This window comes from Asparagus officinalis, chromosome 1 (assembly GCF_001876935.1).
Source record: "Asparagus officinalis chromosome 1, Aspof.V1, whole genome shotgun sequence".
In the NCBI taxonomy this organism is placed as follows: Eukaryota; Viridiplantae; Streptophyta; class Magnoliopsida; order Asparagales; family Asparagaceae; genus Asparagus; species Asparagus officinalis.
The window spans coordinates 38214040-38241804 of NC_033794.1; the positions used below are offsets into that span (position 1 = coordinate 38214040).

Genomic DNA, 27765 nt, shown 5'->3' on the forward strand with positions numbered 1-27765 from the left:
ATATGGTTCGACATATCAGATTCACATGAATATTACAATATCATATTGGTATGATCTGAAAAGGGTGAGTGTTGGCACAATGGTAAGGTTGCTGGCTCGTGACCGGGAGTCACCAGTTCAAGTATTGGAAACAGCCTCTATGTAGTTGGGTCAATGAATGAGAGTCATCAAGAACAATATTTGGATAGGCACACCTCATCCATAAAGTCTATCTACCATGTCCATGTCTAGAGTCATCAAGAACAATATTTGGATAGGCACACCTCATCCATAAAGTCTATCTACCATGTCCATGTCTACCATTTGCAGTTAAGAAATACACGTTGTATCCAAAGCATGATATTTTACACTTTGTTCATTTGGAAAATTTCTTAGAGATTCAGGCAAGTAAAAATAATGGATGTGGGAATAACAAACCAGGTTAATTTTAACGATAAAAAGAAAAGAAAATGAAAACAAGACTGCATACCTCTCTGGCTTCTTATAGAGTAGTTTTTAGATCCTCAAACACAAACTGCATGAATAAATTTATAGAGAGGAAAATAATAAATGAACTGGGAAACATAAAGGAACATATATCCAGGTTAATAAGAAGTTGAATAGAATATAAAAGGCTGACTTCTCCCAAAGGAGAGGGAAAGTTAGAACCTATTCTAGAAGACAGGATAAGTACCTCCTTGATTTAGTAACTTGTCAAAATGTGCCTCAACAGTTTTCCTGATATACTCATAGCTCATATATTTAAAACATTTGCCCTGGCCCTTTAACTTTTCTTGAACAACATTCTTGGGAGTCGCTAGATATAGCTTTATTATTATTTTTCGCTAGATGACTTTAATCCAATATTGATTCATGTATCTGATTCATCTTCTAATTCCTATATTTCTCCAAGAAGACCACTTCTAATATTGCTTACAAGAAACATATTGACAATCGTAGAACAAATCTGAAATTATTTAAGAGAAAGCCAATTCTAATATTTATTACAAAAAGCACAAGGTTGGTGCAAATAACATTCTTGTTCCTGAGATTGTCAGCATTTAAGAGTTTAATTTGAGGAGCAGCATTCTTTGAAAAACTGTATTCTGAGGAGTATAAACTCAACATCATTCACAAACTTATAAAAAAGGAATCTTCAAAAAAACTCCTAGAAGCTTTAGACCACCAACAAGAATTAGGGGGGAAATATGCAATCTCTAGTACATCTATAGTGTAACCGAGAAACCTCTGAAGCAGGTTGGTCCTTGGACAACTCATGGAAAAAGGGAAAGCCACGGCTAGACTATAGGTCCTAAAAAATAATACATTTCTACCTTCACCACAACAAATTTGGACGAAGCATGCACTAAAATCCCTAAGCAACTTTCCAAACAGCTGAAGCACCAACAAAATAGTGGTCATGAGATAATTTGAGACTTGTCCTCAGGGGCAGACTCGTATTGGTCCAAGTGTGGAAAAACACCAGCAATGAATTCTACAAGAAATTGTAAGTGTGTTCCAATCCTTTCAGGTCATATTCCTTAGCTTGCCTGGTCAAACAAAATGGTGGTAAACAAGATAATTTGATCTTTGTTCTGAGGGATAGACCTATGGTGGTTCATGCGTTCCAATATTTTAAATGCAATTGTTCAGTATTGAGAATTCCAATTTTAAAGGTATGATTGGTAATTAATTTCCAATATTTTAAATGCAATTGTTCAGTATTGAGAATTCCAATTTTAAAGGTATGATTGGTAATTAATTTTACTTTTACCAATCAAATAGTAAACAAATCATGTGGAATCTTTCACATGAATCTGTGAAAAAATATTTTAAAATCTTCTAACGTGCACATCTCATGTGTCATGATGGGTATTTGAGTAGTCAAGAAAGATGAAAGGTCTTTTTACTATTGTGTGAAATGCTTGAGGAGTATGGCACACATTTAGTTGAAGCTGCTTGGACCCATCAGGTTGATTTCTATGTTGTAAACTTCAGATTCAAGCATTTCTTTATTAGATTGGCAGAAAATTACTGTATTTATGAGTTCCGCCATCAGTTCAATTTTCAATTATCCAGGCATGATGATATTCTGTTTCCTATAGTTCGGCGAGTAACAGTTATAGTTATATATGCTAAGACTTCTTTTGTTCCTCTCCATTTTCTTTGAAGAAAAATATTATATCACTCTATATTCTGGCTAGTTAAACGCAAACCCCTTATCTAAGCTTATAACATTGTCTTTTTCTATTTATATGTCTTCTTTTTTGAAAGGAAAATGAACATGAAATGTTTTCATAAAACATAATCAATTATCAACTGGTTAATCATCTCTTTTGTAGCGATAATAAATTTCACACTAATATGTCAAAAAAGATTAGATTACTGAAATAAATTTTAAATAAATTAGAGTTGTTCTTTCAATTTATTTTTTAGATTCATTATATATAGGATACTGAAATAAATTTTAAATAAATTAGAGTTGTTCTTTCAATTTATTTTTTAGATTCATTATATATAGGATTCAACTTTTTCAAAAAATGAATAGAGTTTGCCACAAAATTTATTAATATTCATAGATTTAAGAAAATAAATACCTTTGGTGCTAAGCTTCAATCAACTGAAGTCTCTACTGCCCATAAATCTCTGCTTAAAAACTTCAAATAAAAAAAATAAGTTACATAACAAGGAATCAATTAGAATAATTTCTATAAATCTAAGAAGATAAATACTTGAAAGATCAACGCATGGATCTCCATAAATAAATTCTTCTCTCTAACAGAAAGAAGAAAAAAATCAGAAAAAAATAAGGAAAAGTAAAAGATGAAGATAGGTAAGAAGCTGAGATAAATACCAGAGATAATATCAACCTCAAATGACAGTCTCTTTCCCATGGATAACTTGTAATTCTTCTCACTTTCAAGAAAAATAACCAAAATATGATTAAAAAAGAAAAAATAAGCTAGATAACAAAAATCATATCAACTGAATAATTACAATCTTCACAGACCAAAACTTATCAAAGATAGCAAGTCTCTATCGCCGAAAACTCTAGAATTTATTAAAAAGTCGCAGAGGAGGAGTTCCATCTCCCGATCACTTTGAGTTATAGGTCAACGGGTTCGCCTGTCGTTAATCTACTTCTCTTGAAGTTTTCATTTTTATCTGATTTCTTACGATTTTTTTATGATTTTTCTTCTGCTTTTTTTTTTCCGTCGTTTAGATTTTTTTTATGGAGAGGGGGTTGAAGATTTTTGAAGGAGATGAATGAACAGAGGCGATAGATACAGTAACAAATTAAGAAACATAAACTCGAAGATAGTCAAATTGACACAAACGTAACCAATAACATGTAGGATTTATATTGAAAATTATCTCTAAAATAATTTCTCAAATCAGAAATTGTTTAAAAGTCTAAAGCTACTTTTGACTATCGGAACTCATGAACATTTGTTATCATATGCCAAATGTACACGGCCATGAATCTCTATCTCAAATGAAATTGGAGGGATTATTATTCTAGCCATATAAATAAGGCCTTAAGGTGCATACTCCACCCATAAGTTATATATTTGTAAAAATATGGAGAAACATTAGAAAGCTTAGTTGCTGACCAGCCGGCAAAGTACACATGATAAACTCAATCTAACAAATCTTGCAAGATTCCTCTTTTAATAAAAAAGACAAAAGAATAAACAATTTCATGGAAGATATATTTACAACAGAGTAAATTTTACCCAAAAGATGGGGGGAAAACTAACTGACAAAATAGGATCTATAGATTAGGGTTTTATACCTTTCAAAAGGAGATCTTTGAACAAGATGCAGTTCAAGAAGGAAATCTAAAGAGATGAGACCACATTGAGCCAGAGAGTATAAATTAAAACCTCAATCCACAACCGTATGTAGAGATCGAGATAAAAGAAACACTAACCCATGATTTCTCTATGGTTCTTCATGAAGACCCGTGATTTTTTCTGGTTGATTTGTGGTTTTTTGGAGAGAATCAAAGTTAGGGTTTTTCTAGAATAAGGTAAGTAATGGCATCTCTGAGAGAGAAAGAGAGGGGTAGGTGAGTTATGAAGGCGGTAACAATAGCTTCCCAATAAATTTTCGTGAGAAACCCAAAAGACCCACTAATCTTTTGATTTTTGATTTTAGGATAACGTACAAAACAAAAGGTTAATTTTGTTAAATTTATGATAGGTGAAGGGTATTTTGGGTAGAAAAAGTTTTTCTCATACTCCCTCTTTTAAAAGGGAGAATGATGATTTTTTTCTCTTCTTAATTTTATTCTTTTCTATTTTCTTTATTTCTCCTCCTTGTTTATTCTTTTTTTTCTTTTATTTGCTCACTCTCTTTCTCCTCTCTTGTTCTAGTTTTCTTTTATTTATAAATAATCACACACTTTTTACATCTCTACACTTTCACTCCTCTTTGTCCACACACATTTCTAGGATTCAATTCAGAAATTTTCCTACACACCTTTCTCATGTGACCGATATTGTAACTATATCATAACTTGGTAGTTGTCCTCTTACAACTTTGCATGATGTTTATTATGTCCCTATCACATATCATTTGGGTATTTCGCCAAGTGGGAGATGTTAATAATGGTTGACCAAATCAACCAAAACCCAAGTGTTAAATGGAAAAAACTAGAATTAATGGCCTATTACATGAGAACAAATTGGTTGTTTATGTGATATTATTCAAGGTTGTTATTGATCATTATTCCGATTAATGAGTAAATTAATTTGGTTTAATTTGAGGCTGCTTTGGGGTCGAGGTGATTGGGAGAAGAAAGCCTCTATAAATAGAGTGGTTCTTTGTATATAGCACAGAAAACAAGAAATAATTTCTCTCATTGGAGCTCCAAAAATAATGCCAATCTCTTTTTTCTCCTCTAAAACTTACAACTTTAGTATTTTCATTAACTATCAGTATTAAATTAGAGTTAGACTATTATCCTTCTAAGAGTACAGAGTGTCTCCTCCTCCCATGCTAATAACCATCAGATTAAATTTTTGATTGTCATAGATTGTGAAAATATGATCTAACAAATCAGAGCAGTCTTAGTAATAAAGGGAAAGTTTGTCATTAAAGTTATCGTTCCCATAATTTTGAATCTAGACGTTATTCTTCCTTTACTCAATCTCATCCTATTATGGTGGTGAACCTTCATCATGAATTATGGCTACTCGATTTCATTGTATGATCTAAACGCCAAACCCATGGAACCCTAATTAGCATGGAGATTTTAGAGTAATAGGTTTGGTTACAGTAATTTCATGTAGCACAATAAGATTTATTTTTCATAAAATTCAGTTTTATTGAACATGAACATGTATATTTTCCTCACCAAACAAGGTATCAACTGGATTATGGGCGTCTAGGTGTTGTTAACCCATTTGGATGATATTATGCAACTTTTGGTGATAGCAAGAAGTGGCCAAAGCTTGTCCGTTCTAAGGATGTTTTTTTTAGTTCTTTTGTGTAAAGGCTTATGCATCCCTATTTCACAAAAAAGTAGCCGAAATCACCCATCCTACCCTCATTCCTTTCTTACTTTCATTTTGATATGATATTCTTTTGAGATCTACAAAAAATTAAATCTAATGGCTACAAATTCTGGAGAAAAAGATACCCGCTACTCATAGGTACGAGTCAAGACCCGGCTTTGTCCGAGTCCGTGTTCAGGTCAAGTTGGGCCAGATTCTCTGGTCAAGTTCGAGTTCGAGACTAGGTTTTAGAAATGAAGCAATTCGACCCATATTGAAACTAATCAGGGCTGAACCTGACCCGGTTACTAACGGGCCCAAATTGAGCTAGTTCAGTGCGAGTTGCGGGTTAACACGACCTAGTCGCTACCTTTATATTTAACAATGTTGAAAGTGTACTAAGAGCTTTTAAATTTAGAGGGGTTTTGCAAGATATCCAAAGAAGGTTTGATGGGAAAAAAAGGTTCCCGTGAAAAACCCCAATGTCCGGGGGGATCTTCTGAAATTTACCCCAACAGTTTCAGTAGGGAGGCAACCCGGCTCACTTATCAAATCCCAACAAAATACCGTGAAAATCAAAATGGTGGTGGTGGATTTGGTGGAGTTCTCCGAGGAGTCCTTCGATCCAAAGCGATGGATAAACGCCGCCCTCGAGTCCCGTCACCCGCAGGACCCCATCGACCGCTTCTTATCGGATCTGGAGGAGAATCTAAGATCCGCATCCGAGAAGATATCGGATTCTCTCGAGCGAGAGAGCTCCGACGCCCTCCGCCGAGTCCCAGCCGCCGTCCGAGACGTCGCTCGCCTTCGAGAGGACGCGATCCAGCTCCGATCTGCTGTCAACTCCATCCTGCAGAAGCTGAAGAAGGTCCCTCTCCTTTTCCTTTATTTACATCTCCGCATCCGAGAAGATATCGGATTCTCTCGAGCGAGAGAGCTCCGACGCCCTCCGCCGAGTCCCAGCCGCCGTCCGAGACGTCGCTCGCCTTCGAGAGGACGCGATCCAGCTCCGATCTGCTGTCAACTCCATCCTGCAGAAGCTGAAGAAGGTCCCTCTCCTTTTCCTTTATTTACATCCATGCCCCTCCGTAGATAATTCTCGTCATCCAATTAGTTATTAGTTTGTCTATACTTTTTGTCACTGGGATCCCATTAGTTTATTCATGTTACATGCTTATATTCAGCTACCACGAAATTTACGTGAAGGATTAAAGACCAGCTGAATTCACTTAATCTTGTTAAAATTTTCATGACTAGTTGGCTATCATTTTCACTTGTTAGTGGTTATAATTGCAGAATTCTTTTTTTTTTTTTTATTTCAAGAAATTTGGGACATGAAGTCTTGATAAATAGCAAAGGAGGAAGCTGAGGAAGTAACCGGAAACATTTAAATCTGGTGTAATTTGTATACGGAAAAAATGGATATTTTTAAGTGAGAACGGAATAGTGAGCAAGAGATTTTAGGTCTCGTAGGAGTGAAAAATCAAACGGTTAGTCTCTGCTCGATTTTTATCATAATTTTTAGTGTATACCCACAAGACTATCATGACATTCTCATTTCTGCTACACTCATTTTTGCCCATGTGTTTTAATTGCCTAACACTTTGATCCATAAGCATAGTTAGTTTTATAATCGTCCTATAGAATATTCCCTTTAATTTCAATAATATTCTACAATTACATAAAACTCCCGAAGCACTCCATTTCACCATCTCGATTTGATTCGATGAGCAATGTTATTCGCAATCTCATCATCATGCCGAATGATTAATCCTAAATAGCGAAAATGATTCATTTTAGATATTTCTTGACCATCAATATGTACTTTAGGTTCTTTTCTTTTATTAGTCTTACTAAAAATGCACTCCATATATTCTTTTTTTGTTCTACTAATTCTAAAACCTTTAGACTCAAAAGCTTGTCTCCACCTTTCTACTTTAAAAATTACACATCTTCTATTTTCGTCAACTAACACTATCATCCGTAAATAACATACACCATGGCCCATGGGCTTTCATCCGATATGTGTCTAGTAAGTTGCTCAATAACTAATGCAAAAAGATAAGAACTAAACCCTGACCAGTGGTGTAAACCTATGATAATAAAAAACGACTTAGTCTCTCCTTTATTACGAAGAAATGGCTTAGTCTCTCCTTTATTAGTTTTACTCTCGTTGTTACTATATCATACATATCTTTAATCACATCAGTATATATACTAGATACATGTTTTTTTTCTAAAACCCACCACATTACCTTTCTAGATACTCTATCATAAACTTTTTCTATATCTATAAAAATCACATATAGATCCTTTTTCTTCTTTCTATATCTCTCTATTAATCATCTCAAGATATAAAATATGTATAGGTTCCATAGTTGATCTCTTGGGCATAAAGCCCAATTGATTTTCAGATACACTTGTCTCCTTTCTTAGTCTTTGCTCGATTACCGTCTCCCAAAGTTTCATAGTATGACTCATGAGTTTTATACCATCATAATTTGAACAACTTTGTATATCTCCTTTATTCTTGGATATCGGTATTAAAGTAATAATCCTCCACTCATCAAGCATGCTCTTTGTCTAGATAATCTTATTAAATAATTTAGTTAACCATCCTAAGTCCATATCTCCAAGATATTTCCAAACTTAATAGGGATACCGTCCAGTCTTATGGTTCTTCCACTTTTCGTTTTCGTTAGAACATATTTATCCTCACTAATTCTAATTTTTTGACAATATCTATAATTTCTATCATTCGCTATATGGTCAAATTCTCTATGTTGCTCACTTGCTTGGTTATCATTAAACTATTGATTGGACCATCAATATCTTTAAAGTCAAATCTCTCAAAGTGGCTGCTTGAATCAACATTTGATGAAAAGCTAGATATGGGCAGGGACAAAAGGATAAGCTATTTGCAATAATAGATATGTTGGCTTTTATACCTACATGGAGAAAACGAGTTCATGTGTAATGCCCCATAGTTAAATTCTTCTTGTTTATATTAATTGTATTTTTTTATCTCTCCGCATGTTCTTTTGAATAGGTATATTTAGCTTCTCGTTTATGATTTTCTAAGTCCATGGTACTATTTATATTGGAATAAACTAGGTAGTGAATGTAATTAATGGTAAATCCAAAGATCAAAGAATTTATCTCTCTCTTCTTCAATTTGAAATGCATAGGAGAAGAAGAAATTGCAGCAAATTAAGGGTCGGTATATGAGAGCCTTTAATAGACATACTATGAAGTTCATTCAATTTTAGTAAAATCTATGTAAATCTTACAACTTTCGTCGATGGTCAATACAGGCCATAAAATAATATTAGGAGGAGAAGCAAGATGAAAAGTTCAAGATATTTCAAATTTATTTTTTGCTTGTTTGCGGTTCACCAGTGCATCCTCTTTAGGATTTAAAGATGAATTTTGGGAGAAATCAAATGGTTGGAAGTAAAATAACTATATCTATAGCACTTGGGTAAAATTTGGACTCATACTTAATCTATTAATTAAAGCAAAAAACCTAACATTGATAGTTCAGGAACTTTTTTGGTCGAGTTTAATTGCAGGAGCTTTACTAAAAGGTATGCGTGGATAAAGGGGTTTCTTGAATTCACCCTTAATGTAGTAATGAAATATCTATTTTGATGGAGTGGCAGTCTGAACTAATGTAAGTGTAATGACAGGCTGAAGGAACCTCTGCTGAACATATAGCTGCTCTTGCTAAAATTGATACAGTGAAGCAGCGGATGGAAGCAGCATATGAGACATTGCAGGTATTCTTTACATTTTCATTTGAGTGCAAAAAAAGAAGCTATATATGTTCAATCCATTTAATGTGTAAACCTTGTTTAACTTTAAATTTTAACTTTTTATATTCCCACATTAATAGGATGCTGCAGGGTTGACTCAATTGAGTGCAAGTGTGGAGGATGTTTTTGCTAGCGGAGATCTTTCACGGGCTGCAGAAACTTTGGCTAACATGAGACACTGTCTCTCTGCTGTTGGCGAAGTACGCATTTACAACTATTGTATTGATTTTTTTACTGTTTTGTTTGGAAGAGTACTTCTTCACTAAATCTTGTTTGTTGATATACTGTCTTTTCTCTCAGGTTGCGGAATTTGCCAATGTAAGGAAGCAGCTTGAAGTCTTGGAAGATAGGCTGGACGAGATGGTGCAACCTCGCCTGTCTGATGCTCTTACAAATCGCAAGGTTCCATCTTCTTTTCGATTTTCTTTGATTGCTTGATTAGTGTTCTCCTATATATGACACGAAAGTTAAATATTATTTCTTAGGTTGAAGCTGTTCAAGATTTGAGGCGGATCCTTATTCGTATTGGGAGGTTCAAATCACTGGAGCTTCTATATATTAAAATGCACTTGAAGCCTTTAAGGAAACGTTGGGAAGATTTTGACTTGAGGCAGCGAGCGAGCAAGCTGGAGACAGAAAAGCTTGGTGAAAGGCCTTCTTCGATTTCATTCTCCAGTTGGCTACCTAGTTTCTATGATGAGGTTTTACTTTATCTCGAGCAAGAGTGGAAGTGGTATGTAGGCTATATCTCCAAATGCGTTTCATTATCGGTGAAGTTAACCGTAGTTTGATGAATAAAGTGTGTTCTGTGCTCACAAAGTTGAATTGGCTTTTAGTGGCTGAAAATATAAACAGATGCTCCTTTGTGCAAGGGAATCCTATAGTTTGCTGATGTTTCTATACTCATTAAGGACAGTGGGTGGCTGATGTTTATTTGCTTAGTAACTTTTTCATGTTAGAAGTTTGCTGCTTACTTTTTAGGAAAAAAGTTCAGATAATTTCACAATAACTGCAATTGCACGGTCAACTGATCTTCCTAAGATACATTGTTTAATTTGAAGTTTTGCTATTAGCTAACGAGCATAAAGTTTTCAGGTGCATGAATGCCTTACCCGATGATTATTCGTCTCTGGTCCCAAAGCTACTGACTGAGACCATGTCTGAACTGGGTGCAAATTTTGCTTCTCGTGTCAACCTTGCAACCGGAGATGTTGTTCCTGAGACTAGAACTCTTACTAAAGGTTACATCTCGTGAAACTTACTCTCTCGAGTTGAATTCCATCTTTCGATACCTACATCAGGATTGTTCTTTTCCCATTCTAAAGTCTATCAGCCCTTCGAGGTGATGCATATATAATATAGCGACGAGCAGAGTTTTATGGTTTTCCTGCAGCTCAATTCTAGCAAGAGAGAATTACATTCCACTTTCTTTGCATCAAAGATCATTTCTTCTGTCATAATTAGTACACTTGAAATAATATTCACTGCTCATTTGCATATGACAAAGTTGAGCATTGCAGAACTTTGGAAATTTTATTATTAAACTTGGGGGTGTATGTCGAGGTGGTCCATGTCAGTGTATCGTCCTTTGACATGTTTATGAGAAAATCATGAGAGGACGGGAATTAGAATTCGGAAGTGGTGGAGTACAGTGATCCTTGTCTCATAGTTCACTTGGTAGATGCATATCACTTTTATTTAGATGCTTTGTTCTGTCACAACATTCATAGAATTCATCATAGTTACATGGAACCTGGCTCATTCCTGTTCGCGGGATGAGTACGGGAATGTGGTACGCCACTTAATAAGAATCGGGTACGTTAGGTTACAGAACGTGGTACACTTTAGGTTTGGTTCTTAAATGTAGGAATCAAAGATTTTGCAAGAAAGGTTTTGCAAGGGTCAAATTTTAGAAATATGCTAGTTAATATCAACAATGGTTAAAGAACCTTGAGAATCATGTTGCAAATAAGGTATGCATACTTTATGCTTAATTTCTCATGTTTTTATTGTTTGTTCTTTTAAAAATAGTTATTGTTTTTCAAAATTTTAATTCCAAATTGGGTTCATTGGACTTGGTTGATCAGGTCGTATTCTATGTGAATCTGGGACGATTGTACCTAGGTCGTGGTTCGCTCTAGTGTTCCATGTTCCTGAGTTCTATGAATTATTCTCTAGCATGAAAGCACAGATGCAAAAGTGACTCCTTGAGCAGTGGTAGACAATCTAAATTTGTATTGTTGAGAGGGAACTTCGAAGTTATTGATAATATGTCTTTTGGAATCTCCTAGTTCATCTATGAGTCCAATATGATGGAGAAGAGTATTGAATACCATGTAAGAACAAATGATGTTCTTTGTACGACTACATTTGCCTTCTATTTCCTTTTTCATTTGTGATCCCTGAAATATGGGCCCTCTTCAGGCAACACAGTTCTTAACTTAATTAGAGGCAGTTTGACATTGACAAATAATGAAGTGAGCTACATCTTCCTCTGGTGTGTGTCCAATGTCCATGAAGCTGTTCTTTGAAAATCGACACCCCCAACACATACACTATCATCTTTTTCTTTCTTCTCTGGTAACTCCTTTTGCCTCATCTCATAAGCGTTCAAAGCCCATGACTAGTATTGCTCTTACTTTTTTCCACACACACATATGTATATATGCATATATAGTGAATTGTTTCATTTAATTTCCATTGGTAACAAATTAGATAAGGGCAGATGTTTTAATTCAGTAGACCTGGTACATACTTCACCACTACCAAAACCACTCTTCCAATCGAACTTTTGAAAGAACACCTTGGACAAGTACATCTGCACTGAGTTCACAGTTCAACATGACTGATTTCCTCAGAAGTTCCGCAAATCTTTCTATATTACTTTGCACCTCTATACCTGATTTGCTTAATATGTTATAAACATACACATGGGTAAAGGTGGCTAGTGTGACGTTAATGTCATAAATCCAACTTCCTACAGTCACATCATCAATACTACCAGAATATAAGTGATGGTGGAGCGATAAAGTAGCCATCTTTTCTCTCTTTGATGGTGGAGCGATACAGTAACCCCCTCACTATGTATGCGTACATACATACGTACACGCACACACTCGGGCATACACAGAGGCACACATGCTCACAGTCATAGCACACGCGCATGCACACACATGTATGTATGCATGCATGTTCACTGCTTGTATATGTATGTATGTATATATGTACCTATGTGTGTGTATATATAACCTATGTGAGACTACTGGAGATTTTATTATTGATGATAGATCTCATGTGCAGTGTGTTCTCCTTTCTATTATTTGTTAATTTTTATTCTCCTAATTGTCAGCATATATTTACTTCAAACAACTGATGTTAAACGTGCATTTTGTGAAAAATTGGCTTCGTCAATTATTTGGGAAAAATGCGTGTAGCCCCTAAAATAAAAAATTAAATTCCCCCCAAGACGGGTTAACAAAAACCCCTTAAATCTACCTTTTTATGCCCCCCCGCAAACCAAAAAAAAAAGTCCTGTACCACCTAAGCAATACTTTTCTTTTCCCCATTTTACCCCAAATTAATGCTTTATATGAAGCTTTCCAGGGCTGGGTGACACTCTCTATCTCTTTGTCGAAAGTTGAACCCACAAATTTTCTTTTCGTCAGTTGTTAAGCTTATGCATTTGTTGTTAAGTTTTTTTGTAGTTGTTGAGCTTATGCATTGGTTGCTAAGCTTATTGTTTTGTTGTTGGTCAGTTGTTAAGCTTATGCATAGGTTGTTAAGTTTTTTTTTTAGTTATTAAGCTTTTCAATTGGTTAAGCTTATGCGTTTGTTAAGCTTTTTCATCAGTTGTTATGCTTATGCATTGGTTGTTAAGCATATGTGTTTATTGTTAAGTTTTTTGCCAGTTTGTTTAATTTATGCTTTGGTTAAGATTTTTCGTCAATTGTTTAGCTTATTCATTGGTTGTTAAGCTTATGCGTTTGTTATGCTTTTTTGTTAGTTGTTCGGCGTAGCCATTGGTTATTGAGCTTATCTCATTAGTTGTTAAGCTTATGCATTTGTTGTTAAGTCGTGATGTAGTCGTCCCCTTGTATTTCTCCCCTCAACAACATGTTTGGAGCCATCTTCGATTGGGCGTTTTCAGACATTATTAGAAAATTGAAGCAAACCTAGTTTTAAGAGATTTAGAGGGTGGGGCGCGCATATTCTTCAAAGCATGGGCGGGAGAAAGAAATAACTGATTGGTTTCTTAGGGTTATGATTTGGGGGAGAAAGAAGAGGGGGAGAGAGAGAGAGAGGGGGGGGGAGAGAGATCCCTCACAGACGAGCGGAGAGAAGAAATAACTGATTGGGTTAGGGTTATGATTTGAGAGAGCAGGCACGATCTACGAAAAAAGGGGGATGAGTTAATGATGTACTCAAGGGCATTCTGGAGATTTTTTCTTTTTTTGAATTTCTGGTCACATGGCACCATATTTAGGGGGCTAGGAGCATAAAAAAGTGGTTTTAGGGGTTTTTAGTGGTTTCTTTTCCCTTGTTGACCCTGCGTTTTTTTGTTTTTTTTGTTTTTTTTTTTTTTGGGGGGGGGGGGGGGCAGTGAATTTGCTTTTGATTATGGGGGGCCTGCAAACATTTTTCGCATGTTATTTTCATTTGTATATAATGCCACATATTTTTGCAATTATTAATTCTTCAATTACAAAAGATTGTTACTTTTCACCTCATTGAATTTCACTGTCAAATGATAAAGTTAAATGTGATTTTTATGGCCTTATCATCCAGTTGTTAACTTCTTATGTTGCACAAATACTTCTCGTGAAGCTATGTATCTGCCACATTAGGCATCTTCTTCCTTGATTACATATGTATTGTTTATAATCTATTGTAGTCTAGCTTTTAGATTTAAATTGCTTTGAAGCTGATCAAACTTTTATTCCTGGACTTATTGTTCTTCTGTAGGCCTTGGAGATGCAACATCCAAAATTCAAAGCCTAAGCCTTTTATGTATGCAGTGAAACTGCATACATGATCAATCTCTCATCATATCAAACTATAACCCTTCACAAAAAAGAAGATAAGTTTAATAAAAACTTATAACCTGATATGACAAGTAAAGGGCTGTTTGGATGCTCTTCAGTTCTGTTCTAGCTGCCTTGCAATAACACCTTTTATGCGCATACTGTTTTTTTTCCTAGTTTGCTTTTTTTCCCACATTCTAATGGAATTATGTTGTTTCTTGAAATAGCTTGGTTCCCCTCCAAAGTTACAGATCTGAATAGACTCTTTTTTTGGGGAGTCATTTCTCATAAGCTATAGAACAGCGGAACTAGTGAGTTCTTTTCACCCAATTGTAAACATAAACAAGCATTTTAGATGGTCGAAGAAATTTATTGTACACCATAAACTAGGTTTCGGCTAATACTTTTTATTTGCTTCTGCAATTTCTCTTTTAGCTATCCAATGTATTAGCTGCATACTCTTTTTTTGTCTGTTCTCCATATAGTTAAATTCTGTCACCAGGGAACAGATGTTCATGTCTGGTTTTCCATGGTATCTCCTCACCAAAAATTTGATTTCTTTTGGCATTGACAATTGGCATATGAAGTTTTATATTATTCATCTGTAGTTGTTTATTTTGTTTCTTTACTCTCAAAACTTCAGGTATCATGGACATTTTATCTGGAGATTTGCCAAAAGGTACAAAGATACAGGATAAGCATCTTGAGGCACTAATTGAACTTCACAATATGACTGGTACTTTTGCTAGGAATGTTCAGCACCTGTTCTCCAAATCGGATATTCAAATACTCTTATGTACATTGAAGGCTGTCTATTCTCCGTATGAGTCATTTAAGCAAAGGTGCATGCTCAAACTTGTTATTATTAAGCATCTTAGTGGGTGATATCTTATGCAAGGTTGGTGGGAATAAAGAAAATATCTATGAAGTGGTTTTATTCAAATCCATATAGGAAACTGTTCAAAACCAGCAAATTATAGAATTACTAAATTTGTATCTGGTTCCAGGAGTTTTGTTAGCGATTTGAAGTAGGCATACTCTGTTCACCTTTGCTTTTACTGGCTGCTTAACCTTTTCTTGTTACTTACTTTATATATTCTTTTTTTTGTGATATTCTTTTGGCAACCATAAAGCTGAAACTGGTTTGTGTACAATATAACCAATTTATTTTGAAGGATTGGAAGTTGTATACAACTTCCCTGTCCTAAATTTCTGTCATTCAGGTTAATAGTTCCAGATCTAATGAAATGCATTAAAATTCAAAAGACGGAAGCAACAAGGTTCAATGTTGACTAAAGAATCTGGATGCTATGGAATCTGATCCTTGTGTTTAGCTCCAAATCTAGTTATTAACTAGTACATTTGGTTTTTGAGTGGTACTACTATTTTCGATCCTTATAGTTACTAGTGCCTTGTTCTATTCATAACATAGCATTTAAGCTTATTGCTTGCCATTTATTGTAAAAGCTTCAAGCTCATTATTAGTTACTAAATAATGTTTACGGGGCAATATGCCAATAAAACTCTTGTCCTTTTCCATTAGGTATGGGCAGATGGAGCGTGCTATCCTTTCTTCTGAGATTGCAGGAATAGACATCCGGAGGGCTGTAGCCCGTGGTGTGGGTGCCCAGGGTATAGAACTCAGTGAAACAGTGCGCAGGATGGAAGAATCCATCCCACAAGTCATTGTGCTTCTTGAGGCAGCTGTTGAGAGATGCATAAGTTTCACTGGTGGTTCTGAGGCTGATGAGCTTATATTGGCCCTTGATGATGTCATGTTGCAATATATCTCTAACCTCCAAGAGACCCTTAAGTCCTTGAGATCGGTATGTGGAGTGGATAATACTGTATACAGTGAGGGGTCAAAGAAGGATGGTGGTGGATTTGACAGAAAAGAAGGAGCACGGGTAAGGGACATGGTCTCTGAAGAAGATGAGTGGTCCATTGTCCAAGGGGCATTACAAATTCTCACTGTTGCTGATTGTCTAACCAGTAGAGCATCAGTATTTGAAGCTTCTTTAAGAGCTACACTAGCTAGGATTGGCACAAGCCTCTCGCTTTCTGCTTTTGGTTCAACTCTGGACAAATCTCGTGGTGCTACTACTGATGAGAATGCTGAAGTATCCCTTGCAGGAAGGGCTAGCTTGGATGTTGCAGCTTTGCGCCTCAGTGATGTACCTGAAAAGACCAGAAAGCTTTTTAATCTTTTGGAACAGGTGCCTTTGAGCATATTTCCTAGACCTTGAATATATCCAATGTTGATAGTTTGTTTAAATGTTCTGTGATGCACATTAGTTGGAGAAATAGATTCTACTGCACTCACATACATGCATATGGAACCAAACATGATTATTGGAGAAATAGAAAATTATTAACAGGAAGTTTATGTTCCATTTATTCAATAGGATTTTTTTTAAAACAAATTATTACTTCTCATAAAAGAATAGTAAAAGAGGACAAAGGTGAGGGAAAAAGAAGATGCATTTCTTAATTACTTTCTGTGCTTTTTTCAATTCCATCACTTTTTAAAACCACACATGGTCTCAAGGTCTTTGTTTTCCTATTTATTTAAGCAATGCTCTAGAATCCTATATAATGCAGTCTTAGGCTTAACGTACAAAAAATATTATATTTTCCCGCATTACAAGGAAAGAAGAGTAAGAGCCTAAGAGGAGTGTGAACCAGTTACTCTTCACTTTGAATTCCACCTCATGAATGCAGACTTAATCTTGTTCATCGAATCTTGGATTCTCCTGCTCATTAGAACCTGCATTCTCTCCTTCCATTTTACTTTTCATAGGAAAGATTATTTAACTTTTTTGTGGGGATCTAAGGGTGGGTGTTATTGGATAAAGAAGATTGCTTATGGTGATACATAAGATTAGGTAAATTCTTCAGTGACCAATGCCCTGCCCTGTTCCATGTGTGTGCGGTACTGCATCTTCTAGTTCTCCTTAGATGCATTAACATTCTTAACTGTCATAAGCATCAGTGCCAAAATTTCTGCCATATTTCCCCTTTCTATCATGTGATACAACACATATATTTCTAAGCATAGTTAGAATAGTGAAGGCTTTCTACAGGCTTCACGCACCAATATGACTCTTATTTTGATCATGTGCTCTATTTTATGCTTCTCACATGGTTTTAGGACCCATTAAGACGTGATCTCTACTTTTCCAAACTTGGCTATTTCTTCCATAGATTTGTCGACTTTTCCATACATGCAATGCTTAAGAAGCAATCAAGTTCATTGCCCATGAAACTGAAATTTCCTGGTATACAAGTATTGGTGAATGCCCTAATATCGGAAATAGAGGAAAGTCTCCATTTTTTTTCATTGTACTGTTTCTTTCATGCAGTCAAAAGACCCAAGGTTCCATGCACTGCCACTTGCATCACAAAGGGTGGCAGTTTTTGCAGACACAGTGAATGAACTCGTATACGATGTTCTTATATCCAAAGTACGTCAACGCCTAAATGATGTATCTCGGATGCCTATCTGGTCTTCGGTGGAGGAACAAAGTGCTCTCCCACTCCCAAGTTTCAGCGCCTACCCACAAGCATATGTAACCAGTGTTGGAGAGTATCTTCTGACTTTACCACAGCAATTAGAGCCACTGGCTGAGGGCATCTCCAGCAACGATGGTGGAACTGATGAAGCTCAGTTTTTCGCTACAGAATGGATGTTCAAGGTAACTAAAAAATACAATTATATAGCTCGACGTACTATCCTTAATGTATGCTTCTGGACCCTGGAGACCGCCTCCATAGATGTCGACTCTGGCTTCATAAGCTTATTCTGTTCCTATTGAACACATTATTGTGTTAAATATAATGAAAGCTGAAAATATATTGTTTTACTAAAGGATTTGGAAGAACATACACTTTAGTTAAGATCAAAATATTAAGACCTTTGTAATTAGTCTTACCATGCTATTGTCAAATTTACAGAAAGTTGACCCCTCGTATTATTTTCCTAGTCATTGAAAAAAATTGCAGTTAATTTTTTTTACAATTATTATTTGAAAACAATTCCATTGTGCTAGCACATATTGTAGTGGATGAAGAAACTTGTTGAGTTCTCATCAATTGCTGACGATATTTAGGAGAATGTTATGCTTTATGGTGTTGTAGTTTTATGACTCTTGTAGAAAATGGAAAATAACCTAAGTTTATGCAATTTAAACATCAGTTCATAACCATTTCCTTTATAACTTATTAAAATTGGGAAAAAAACCATCGGGGTTTGGAAATTTTATGTTACGTGCTAGCATGTTCACTCATAATCTGTATCCAAGAAAGAATTTCAAAAGACTATCGGGATATATATAGAACATAGTAATAGAACAATTAACCGTTTATTCTTCTACATGTTGTAACTTAACTAACCCAAATATTTCTCTGTCCCATAATTTTACTTGTACCGTGTCAGGTTGCTGAGGGAGCCACTGCCCTTTTCATGGAGCAACTTAGAGGGATCCATTACATCACAGACCGAGGTGCGCAACAACTCTCAGCTGATATCGAATACTTGAGCAATGTCCTCTTTGCCCTCTCAATGCCAATTCCTCCTTTCCTATCAACATATCACACTTGCCTCTCAAAACCTAGAGATCAGCTCCGGGATCTCATCAAATCGCCTGAACCGGGAAGCCAACTTGACGTCCCCACTGCTCACCTTGTATGCAAGATTCGTCGCATTGCTCTGGACCAATGAAATTTTGTTGCCTTCAGAATTTTCATGATTATTACAAGAATTCATACTAAGAGTCGCTCTTCTGTCGTTACTACTGTTCCTGAATACATACACGCTGTGCAAATTTTCTTCGAAGCTTTTTGATGTATTATTGGTAACCGTTGGGTTGTTGGATTGACTATCTCACAATAGATTCACTGTTAATAATATATACTGATGTATTTGTCTATTCTTTCCTTTAGGAATCATTATATTATCTGATACTATACACGTGTTATGCCTGTGCTCGCACGGGTTATTTTGGTTTATTTCATTTATATATGAATGCTTCGAGGCCCCAAAAATGAAAACCTGATGTGTCTCAGCCCTCTTTACTTTTTCTAATGTGTATTAGCCCCAAAAATGAAAAGTAAATGTGATTCGGTCCTTTTTACGATTCCCATGCAAATAAATTTAAAAAGCCCCAAACTACCCTCTTCTTCTTCAGATCTTTAGATCTTCTTCTTTAGAAAGTTGTGAGAGGAAAAGAAAAAACTCTCCTCTCAATTCCATGGCCGACAACATTGCCGACGACTCCACCGCTGTTCTCAGCGACGTCGACGATGAAGACGCCTTCTTGGTCCCCGTCACCATCTCCTCGTCTTCCTCGGATGAACAGAAACAACAAATACATCACTAGGATGGACAACACTTCCTCCTCGGATGAATAACACTTTCCTCTCAATTCCATGGCCGACGACATCGTCGATGACTCCGCCGCCGTTCTCAGTGATGTCGACGATGAAGACGCCTCCCCGGTCCCCGTTGTTAGAACTCATGTATATGAGCCTACTTTTGAATCTTGTTTTGATGATTTTGCATACAATTTATAATATGTTCTTCAGTATTTGTTTTGCTCCAGGTTGAGTATCTCAAGAGCCACATTTATAACGAAGCTTATTCAACTCAAGTTAGATCCAAGATTTAGCTTCTCATGCATATCAACTTGGTACAACTAGAATATGACTTTATATTGTGTGAATATATCTCAAGCTCAATATCCACATAACACACACTTTTGGTTTTAATGTGATTTTGTCAATATAATGAGATATTAGTGTATAGACTTAAAATTTACTTTATACAACTTTTGTTTAGTCTATAAATTCATTTGAAAAGGTTTCATATCCTTGTTTATCTCATTTGTCCAAAACTAAGAATATTATACACTCGTTTTACATGCTTTTGCAAAACTAAGAGATTTTACAAACGGAGAATCACTTTTGGAAAATTTCTTTTGAAACATGCTCATTTATATGTTTATAAACTATTCTTCAAATTTTACAATTTTTGGAATTTATTTGATATTTTTAAACATGGTTTAAAGTTCAGTTTTCCTGTGCAAATATGGCCTGTGCATGTTTAGTCGACTCACGAAGTGCAGCGGAGTTGTGTTTTTTCGTCTGCTGATTCGACTCATATAAGCCGACTCATTAGTCGACTCATAAGTCGACTCATGAGTCGACTTATCAGAGAGCCGTTGCACAGTATCGGCTAGTTTTCTGTTTTGTGTGTTTATGGCTTTTTGGTCTTTTTCCTTGGGTTTTAGCTGATGTATTGAGATGCTATATATACCCGTATGTTGTGAATCCTTTATTCAACTAAGAAGATTCCTTAATCAAGTTTTAAAAGAGTTTAGTTTGTGTTTAAGAGGTGTTTAAGCCTTGTTTCAAGTTTGGTTTGAAGAAGAGTTTGTATTACAAAGAAAAGCTTGCATCATTTGTTGAGGAGTTCATCCTCAATATCCAAATCATCCTCTCTTTGTAGAGAAGTTTTCCTAACTCAACTTTCTAGCATTTATTTCTTATTAATTTTATTGCTAGTTCTTATTGAGTTAGAATTTATTTAAACTCATTTATCACGCACCGTTATTGAGCTTGTTGTATCCCATATAATATATTGTTTGGTAGTGGTGTGTGATTTAGTGAGAGTGAGCTTAATTGAGTTCTCGTCAAGTGTAGAGAACAACCATTATTATATTGTGCTTATTGAGAGATCACTTGTAATACACTTGTACACCAAGAGGAGTGTGTGGTGAGGACGGAGTCGATACCGAGAGGAGTGGCGTCGGTAGCCTAGTGAGAGGTGATAATTTTGAGCACTTGAGGGAGTCGATATGTGAGGACCAACACTTGAGGTTGTAGCTTGTGTATGTACATTGTGAGATTTTGTGAGAGTTGTCGGTTGACTTGATAACCGAGTGTGTAGAGAAGTTTCGGCTTCCAAACCGGGTGTGTCGTGATAGTGGAGATCTCCTCAAGTTGAGTAGCGGAGACGTAGATCGTGGGGACCGAACTCCGTGATCATATCTTGTGTTTGAGTTTTCCTTGTGTTCTTTTATTTTGTGCTTGTATTTTACATTCTGGCTTTTATATCTCTTGCAAGATTAAAATAATCAATAATTTTTTTTTAAAATTTGACATAAAATCGAATTAGATTAGCATAAGACCTTAATCACCCCCCTCTAGGGTCTAACAATTGGTATCAGAGCTTGGTGCTCTATTAGATTAGCATAAGACCTTAATCACCCCCCTCTAGGGTCTAACAATTGGTATCAGAGCTTGGTGCTCTTTGATTTAAGGACTAATCGCCTTGAGTTAAAGATCCAAGTCTTTATCTTGCTAATCTTGTTCTTATCTTATCTGCTTTCTTGCTTCATATATCTGTCCATTTACATACTGGAATGGGCAAGGGCTAAAGTGTACCGACTGGTCTCTGATGTTCGGCATTCACTTACTAACAAGTGAAACATCTAGAAACAAATTCTGCAATCTCTCTACGCATGTTGTTCCACCAGAACTGTCTTTTCAAATCCTTATACATCTTGGTCAAACCTAGATGTACGGTGTACCGAGTATGATGTGCCTCGTCTATAAGTTATTTCCTCAACTGTGGTATGTTTGGAACAACCAATCTGCCTCTTATTTGAAGACTTCCATCTGAACCAATAGACCAATCTGCCTTGGGTTCTTGAGTTATCTCTCCCTTTTGGGTTTGAATCCAAGAATCTCCCAACTGGGCATCAATAATACGTTCGATCCATGAAGGTTGCACTAATAAAGCTCCTAAGAAAGCTATGCATCCCCCTATCTCTGGCCTAAAATCAAACTGGCTAAGACTTATGTGGTCTCGGTACAACGAGCACCTCAATGCTGCAAGTCTGCGGCGATTCTTCCTACTCAATGCATTTGCTACGATGTTCGCCTTCCCAAGATGGTACTGAAGCGCGAATTCGTAGTCCTTGATGAATTCAATTCATTGTCATTTCCTCTGATTGAGTTCTTTCTGTGAGAATAAGTATCTCAAACTCTGGTGGTCTGTAAAAAGTTCAAACTGAACTCCATATAGATAATGCCTCCACATCTTCAATGCGAAGACTACAACCGCCAATTCCAAATCATGGGTCAAGTAGTTCTGCTTATGGATTCTCAATTGTCAAGAAATATAAACCACTACTCTCTGTGTCTGCATTAGTACACCACCTATGCCCAAAGAAGAAGCATCTGTATACACTACAAATGATATGTCACTGTTGGGGTATAATCAAGACATTTATTATCGTCAGCTTAACCTTGAGAGCTTCAAAAGCACTTTGACACTCCGGTCCCCACACAAACTGAACACCCTTCTTCGTAAGGCGTGTTAAAGGAACTCCTATCTTGGAGAAATATTGAATAAACTTGCGATAGTAGCCTACAAGTCCTAAGAAACTGCGGATCTCCGAAATAGTCGTTGGTGGCTCCTAATCTAGCAGTGCCTCGACCTTAGATGGATCAACGGCAATACCATCCTTCGAAATCACATTGCCCAGAAATCATACCTCCGAAAGCCAAAATTCACACTTACTGAGCTTTGCGTACAACTGATGATCCCGTAAAGTCAGGAGTACTAAATGGAGATGTTGTTCATACTCTGTCTCTGAACGAGAGTAAATGAGGATATCATTAATGAATACTATCACAAACTGATCCAAGTAAGAACGAAACACACGGTTCATCAATTCCATAAAGACAACAGGTGCATTAGTTAGTCCAAATGGCATGACTAGAAATTCAAAGGATCCATATCTCATTAAGAATGTGGTCTTAGGAATATCCATCTCCCTAACACGCCACTGGTGATAATCAGATCGAAGATCAATCTTTGAGAAATAACAAGCACCATAAAGTTGGTCAAACAAGTCATCTATCCTCAGTAACAGATATCTATTCCGGATAGTGACCTTGTTCAACTCTCGGTAATCAATACACATCTAAAATCTCCCGTCCTTCTTCTTCACGAAGAGGACCGGCGCTCCCCAAGGAGAATGGCTCTGACAAATCTAGCCTAAAGAAGAAAGTTCTTCCAACTGAGTCTGTAGCTCCCTTAACTCAGCGGGTGCCATATGATAGGGTGCATGAGAAATCGGTGCTATGCCTGACTGTAACTCAATGCAGAACTCAACCTCTCTAACCGGAGGTAATTGAGGAATATTCTGAAAGATATCCTGATACTCTAAGACAACTCTGGTCTCATACATAATAGCTCCTCAATTATGTAGTAACACCTCCTCAACATGCGTAAGGAATGCCTCAGCGAACTCCTTCCCCTGAGCGGTAGCAACAGTAATCTCAGTCCCATCAGAAGCTCACAATCTGACTGTTTTAGTAAAACAGTCTAGAATCACATGGTAGGATGACAACCAATCAATACCAAGAATGACATCAAACTCTAACATCGGCAAAACAATCAAATCAACTGTGAAGTGTGACTCATCTAGATGGGCAACACACTTCCTATGAACACTCTCTAGAAAGGACACATCTCCTATGGGAGTGGAAACAGACAATGGCATGTGTAGAGGTTGTGCAGCTATCTCAAGTCTATTCATAAAAGCAACTAAAATAAAGGAATGAGAAGCTCCTAAATCAAAAAGAATCTGGGATGAAAGGGAATTCACAAAGAATGTACCTTCCATCATGGCTCCACTAGCTCCATAATTATGGGCAACCACTGCATATACTCCGCCGATAGTTGTTGTCTGCTGAGACTGAGCCATAGGAGAACATGGTATCATCTGGCCTTGCGGTACCTCAATTAAAGCATGCATCTGGCCCTCTAATTGTTGTTGTCCCAACGGTGCTTCTAACTTTTGTTGTTGTCCATAAACACGGCCCTGACTCTGTCCTCAACCTTACTGGCCTTGGCCTCTACCAGGATATTGTCCCTAGCCTCGACCTCCCTGTCCTCTGCCATGCAGTTGACCTCCAACAGGTGCACTGCGACAATCCCTGGCCATATGACCAATCTTACGACAATTATGGCATTACCCATAAGTCTGCCCAGTGTCTGAGCTCTATGTGGCTGTTGTGGTCCTCTTTGCTTAGGACCCTGTTGTTGCTGGCTTTGCTACTGTTGTTCACCTTCATGGCGATTTCCCTTCTGCTGGGGCGCTGCTAACTCCAAAGCTGCTAGAGGCCTCTTTCCTTTCCCCTTCTCGCCTGAATGTCCCACCTTGGAACTCGACTCCCAGTTCTGTTGGAAGGTTATGGTCTCTGTCTCCTGGCATATAGCAGCATCTACAACTTCTCGTACCAAATTATATTATCGTGAAACTATGTAATGGCGCAAATTAGGGCGCAATCCCATCAAGAACATGTGAGCATGACGTTTACTAGTTTGCCACATGTCTGTGAACCTCAATAAGCTCATGAATTTGGTCTTATATTCAGCCATGATATCTCGCCCTACTCCAAGCGAGTTAACTCCATCTTCTTCCGAGCCTTGGCTGCGAAAGAGATATATTGCTTATTAAAGAAAAACTCAAAATAATCCCAAGTAAGAGTCAGCCTCTGTTCTGGGGTAGATTGCAATCTATACCACCCAGTGGCATCGCCCTTCAAGCTAAATACCGCCAACCTCTATCGCTGAACTGGATCTACCTCAAGCATGTCCAGAATGGTGCTAATGTCTTCCTTCCACTTGTGAGCTGCAAGGGAATCAGATGACCCCTGAAAACTGGAGCCTTCATCTTCTGATACTGCTCCACTAGACAGACCCATGAAGTATGCTTAGTGACTCTATTCACGGCAAATGGTTGATTATCTAAACCTGCTACCATATCTACTTCTAGTTGAGCAATAACTAGTGGCACACATGATACTTCTAGTGCAACAAGCCTAGTTGTTATAGGTGCCAGAAAATCTCTGAGGTCTCCTAGAGTCAAAGGATCCTGCTGCGGCTCGGGCTCTAGCTCAATGTGCCCAACTCCTCGGGTACGGGGTCTACGCCCACGCCCTCATCCCCGTTCTGCCATCTAAAGATTAGTAGTTAAGAAGTTTATTAGGCACAATCTATGAGACTTCGAACCCCAAAAATATATCAATATATAATAATAACACGAAAGCATGGAAAGGTATCATTGTGAAAATACTTGAAAAGTCGAGCAAAACACATATATATAAAAAAATTCTCAAAAATTTTAAACTATACGTATTACGTCCTCACTCAACTAGGAGATTCCTAGCGATTCCTATACATGAGTCCTAGGAAACTCTACACTAGCTCCACAGACCAACACAGAATAGATCCCTAAGAATACTAGAACTAGGGCAAAGATACCAACTGTAACGTCCCTGATTTTCACACTGGTTGTAGTCCAGGGTGAACTTCAGAGATGTTAGAAATTTGTATCATTCGTAAACCAAAAGTTAGGTACATCATAGTTCAGAATTGAAAAGTGAACATATCTCATATATGGAAGAGATTTTATACAAGAACAGAAATCTAACAGATTCTATATAAATATCCAAGTGTAACTAATATCTAACACTGTATCAAATATACATATCACTAGGAGACTCTCTGTCTCCAAAAAGAAATACAACTTATCTGGGTTCTAAGGGATGGTGGTTGAGATCTCAGAGGAACCAATATCCACTGCTACAAGCTAGCCTGCACCTCTTTGCACTCCGGATGACTTTCCTGAAATAGCATTCAAGAAAAAGAAAAGAAAGAAAAACAATACAAGCGTCAGAACGCTTTAGCAAGAACATCTCTATCCGTCCCCAAGGAAAAGAGTTACCACATATGATGGAGGCTCTACCTATATTATGCATAGTTTATCTCAACAGAATTCATAAAAGTGAGAATCTCATAAATCTCGAAGAAAACTGCATTAAAGTAAACTCATTTCATAATGATATAAGTAAAGAAGCATAGGAATTCAACATCCTATTTCATATACATGACTAAGTGGTTCACAACTAAATATAAATTTCCATTTGTGTAACTCATTATTCAACTCATATTTCAACTAGGTGACTCATAGGCCTAACCTAAGCAACAATCTGCTGAGTGATATAAAATCCTAACTCAGGCAACAATCTGCTGAGTGACTTGTAGGTCTACCTCAGGCAACAATCTGCTGAGTAACTCTCATAATTTTCTTTCAGGCAACAATCTGCTGAATGGCTACTAGGCCTAACTCAGGCAACGTACTCGTGTTATCATAGATAAGCTCATACCAATATATATCAGACTTATAATGCCCATAATGAAATAGATAATCATCATTTTAAAAAAAAATCTGGCTGCACCAATAGGGTTACCTACGTACCTTCTCTCTCAAGGGATCAAGCCACTCGTAGCTCATCAAATTTGCCGACGATATGTGCTCCCACGTATCGCACAAATATCGAAATTAAGCTATCAGAGCTATATAGCTAAACACATGCACCACATATGGATCTCATGCAACAAAATTCCATCCACATATGTACATATGTTTCATAGAAGTCATGCGTTAAATTCTAAAGAGCGAAACTCAAAGAAACATTCACGTAATATATTAATTATTTCAAATCAGCATATCTGCAGTTTTCTGCAGAACATATCATTAGTAAATTGAGCACGTCTTTCTTTAAACAAACTATTTTTAAGAATAATTTTCTGTTTTGAAAACTAGATTCACATAGCTTTGATTTGGCACTGTTTTGGTTTAATTGGAGTTTACTTTCTATACCCAGTTTTTAGTTGAAGTTTATACACGTGCAGTAGTTTCTGCAGAATATATCATTATTAAATTGAGTATATCTTTCTCTATACAAACTCTTTTTAAGAATAATTTTTTGTTTTAGAAACTAGATTCATACAGATTTCATTTGGCACTAGTTTTGTTTAATTTTGAGTTTACTTTCTATAATTAGTTTTCAGTTGAAGTTTATACACGTGCAGCAGTTTTCTACTGAATATATCATTAGTCAATTGAGTATATCTTTCTCTATAAAAACTCTTTTTAAAAATAGTTTTCTATTTTAGAGACTAGATTCATACATATTTTTTTGGCACTGGTTTGGTTTAGTTTGGAGTTTCTTTGTTATCTCAAATTTTTAGTTAAATATTATACATGTGCAGTAGTTTTCTGCAAAACATATCATGATTTACAACTAGATTTGTTCTAGATTTCGTAAAAATAAATCCCTCCTTTATAGTTTGATTAGGAAAGATATGAGTATTTGATTATGAATTTAACTTAATAACACAATCAAATATAACATATCAAAGAAGGGTGAGGTTTAGAGGAGATGAACTTGCCTTGATGATGATTCAATATCTGAAAAATGAAAACTAGCGGATTGTTCTTCACAAAAAATGTAGATCCACTCGAGGCCAAGATTTTCTATTCACGAAGCTTCTCCAATTTTCTATAAAAATTTTCAGCTCCTAAAGAA

The 27765-nt window shown here is 36.5% G+C and overlaps 1 protein-coding gene across 2 annotated transcripts; it reads left to right on the forward strand.

Moving 5' to 3' along the window:
* Positions 5947 to 19278, forward strand: LOC109823005 (conserved oligomeric Golgi complex subunit 7). 2 transcript variants are annotated; one of them, XM_020389322.1, is made up of 11 exons: positions 5947 to 6210; positions 6392 to 6529; positions 9170 to 9259; positions 9376 to 9495; positions 9596 to 9697; positions 9781 to 10028; positions 10391 to 10536; positions 14960 to 15158; positions 15860 to 16532; positions 17679 to 18011; positions 18752 to 19278. In XM_020389322.1, exons 1-11 carry the CDS (start codon positions 6061 to 6063, stop codon positions 19034 to 19036), a joined length of 2484 nt encoding a protein of 827 aa, XP_020244911.1. In that variant the 5' UTR covers positions 5947 to 6060; the 3' UTR covers positions 19037 to 19278. The 2 variants fall into 2 exon arrangements, with proteins under 2 accessions (XP_020244911.1, XP_020244919.1); XM_020389330.1 differs by lacking the exon at positions 6392 to 6529 and having other exon boundaries at positions 5947 to 6348.